This window comes from Coptis chinensis, chromosome 4 (genome assembly GCF_015680905.1).
Source record: "Coptis chinensis isolate HL-2020 chromosome 4, ASM1568090v1, whole genome shotgun sequence".
Lineage (NCBI taxonomy): Eukaryota > Viridiplantae > Streptophyta > Magnoliopsida > Ranunculales > Ranunculaceae > Coptis > Coptis chinensis.
In genome coordinates, this window is record NC_141459.1 from 105,266,802 (window position 1) to 105,269,554 (window position 2,753).

Consider the following 2,753-nt stretch of genomic DNA (forward strand, 5'->3'; position numbering starts at 1 on the left):
ATTGCAATGAAAATGGACATTACGCAAGTAATTGTCCTCACCCGAAGAAAGAGAATAAGAGAGATGGTCAGAAGAAAGTAAGGCAAAAATTGAGCCAAATTATGTTTTAGGCTCTGAAGGGGATGAGTTCAGTCTTTGTGTGTCCATACAAGACTATATGACCGAAAGGTGGATTTTTTATTTCGGATGTTCCTATCATATGTGCCCGAATAGAAAGTGGTTTACTTCATATGAGAGCATTGATGGTAGTTCCATTTTGATGGGTAATGACGTTGCTTGTAAGATGTACGGTAGGAATTGGAACTATACGGGTCAAGATGTGTGAGGATATAAAAACAAACCTTTACCGATTAGGAGACCAAACTGCTTCCAGCTGAAAATGTGAAAAGGCTCCAAGTTTGTAATATTCAGTACAAGGGCAACTGGTAGGAATATTAAGAGGTTGAAAAGGCCTAAATATCCAAGTAGTTGCGCCATACTCACACGTCCACACTTTTCATCCTCGTCTGGTATCCTCTTACGAATAATGGTGATAAATGAAGCATACAAGCATGCGGAAGCAAGAGCAAGAATGTCACCAAGCAGAGGCTTTGTATCAATGACACTTAATTCAGATTCCATATCACCCAAGCTGACAATTACCGTTCCTCCAAAACATAAAAGGATGCTTACTAACTTTAGCAATGTGAACCTCTCTCCCAAGAATATTAGAGAGAGCAAAAAGGTAAAAAGGCTAGATGTGCTGTTTAAGACGGTATTTGACTGCAGGAGAAAATAATACTAATTACAAGCTAGAAACAGGAAACACCGAAACGGCATCTCTACTACATGTAACTAGACTTCATATATTTGACAGAATTTGATGGTAATCACCGTGCTATTCGTATTGAGGATCACCTAAGTTTGGAGATTATCTAATTTTTCAGCTGATATAGGAACTAAAATTAGACTACCAAATGGTGTTCAAGAAGGAAGACCTGAACGGAAACATATATAGGGGAACCTCCTAGGCATGTGTATTTGTGAGTTGTTAGTGGGATTCCTTAGATAATATGTAGTTTACAAACATCTGCTTGAAAACAGAATGAGAGTAAACCTGTTACTAGTACTCTCCCTGATCCTATGTAAATCTTTTCCAGTTTATTGTAGTTACTTAACTAGCCAAAATAATGTAAGCAATTTAGATTAAACTGATGCATAATCAACAAATGCTAAAAGTATTTAGACACGCTTACTGTCACACTTGTATACTTGAGAGAGAGATTGGAACAGAGATATGAAAGAAACCAAAAAGGGCACAACAAGAGGCTAACTCTTGCGGTTTTAGTACGAGTCCAACGCCCTTTGGCATCCAGATGGTTATTAGATACAAGTTCCTCACTCATTTCTCCATGTTCAACAAATTCAGATGGATTTAGATCATCCCCTTTCCTAGTTAAATTGCTCTGCCCAAGAAGAACCTCTTCCTTGTCCGAACGTCCAGCATGAATGACATTCTTATTACTAGACCAAAACCAAGTACACTCAACTGAATCCTCCAAATAATGCCAAACTTCAACAACAGGAATATAAATCATAAGTAAAGCATTGCATACATAGGTGACAAGGAACGGCGAAACACCTCCATCTACAACAGATTGAACAACAAAACCAGCAGCAACCCAGATTGTTGCAACAGCTACTATGTATATTAAACCCAATAACCATCTCCAAACTTCAGTATTCATAACTCAGGCCCCCAGTTTTTTTATCAAGTACTTAATCAGTAACCCCCCACAAGATACTATAATGTTACATCATCACGTACACATCTTTGCACACATTCTCAGTTTTAGCTTAAGAATTCTTCAAGTCAACGTACAGGATAAATAGATAAACATATATTTGTGTTAGCCTGATCAGAGATGAGAAGTAGAAAAGCTAGAAAACTGATAATGGAAATGAGTAGGTTGCAAAAAGGACAAAAGACATGAGGCAAGACAAGGGTTGGTTAATTATTTTCATTTTAGTGTAAGCCGTCCTTAATCAATCACTGTGTTTTTTTTCATAAAGTCTTAACGTATTTGCCCATAAGCCAATCTGCTTTTAGTGTCATCTTCATAAATTATTGTACTACGTCTTGTTGTAAGACAATATGGTCTAATTGCTAAGTTGCTAACTTATTGGATCACCACAATAAATAAATAGTGAGTTGAAAATGTATCCCGCACTCACTAGATCTGCATAGGATGCGTTACACATGTTAATTCTTCATTGAGTCTAGACTTCTGTATTTACAAAATGAGTATAAAATAATAACTTATACGAAACAAAATAAATAAATAAAACAAAGGAAAAGAAAATGTCTAGACTTATGTATATGTAAATTGCGTGTTTAAAATATCGGAAGCTTGTGATTTGCATGCTAATGCTATTAAAAGAGGCTCAAAATATACAAGTACCATAAATAAAGAGTGGTTTGTGTGAGACTGATAGAGGTTTGGTGAGGGGACTGAGGGGTCTAGAGCTTCTGCCTCTTTCCAGTTTGTTTAATTTGTATATCTCCTTTCAGTCCTTTGTTTAGTACGGTTAGTAGGGACTAATTGGTTATTGAGCCCAGTCATATATAGGTCCAAGGGCATGGAATAGTAGGGTCGACAAGCATATGTATATGTTCGATCTGTATATTGTGGACTGGTGTCTATTGTTAGTGGTCATGATGATCAAGTAATTTGGAGCACCATGCCATGGAAATCTTGATTGTTTCAGGGAGC

General features: G+C 36.9%; 1 protein-coding gene across 1 annotated transcript; it reads right to left on the reverse strand.

Moving 5' to 3' along the window:
* Nucleotides 1-297: 297 nt before the first annotated feature.
* On the reverse strand, nt 298-1,994 carry LOC147506599 (putative vacuolar membrane protein YML018C). Its single transcript, XM_086604272.1, has 2 exons — nt 1,236-1,994; nt 298-762 (listed from the first exon to the last, which is right to left on the reverse strand). The coding sequence occupies exons 1-2, from the start codon at nt 1,725-1,727 to the stop codon at nt 313-315; spliced, it is 942 nt and encodes a 313-aa protein (XP_086460398.1). The 5' UTR covers nt 1,728-1,994; the 3' UTR covers nt 298-312.
* Nucleotides 1,995-2,753: the final 759 nt, after the last annotated feature.

What these genes read in the sequence shown, in the direction of transcription:
- LOC147506599 (XM_086604272.1), bottom strand. Translation starts at nt 1,727, where the DNA reads ATGAATACTGAAGTTTGGAGATGGTTATTGGGTTTAATATACATAGTA. An exon ending in TCAAGTATACAAGTGTGACA is followed by an intron (nt 763 to 1,235) that starts GTAAGCGTGTCT and finishes TTTCTCCTGCAG; the next exon opens with TCAAATACCGTCTTAAACAG.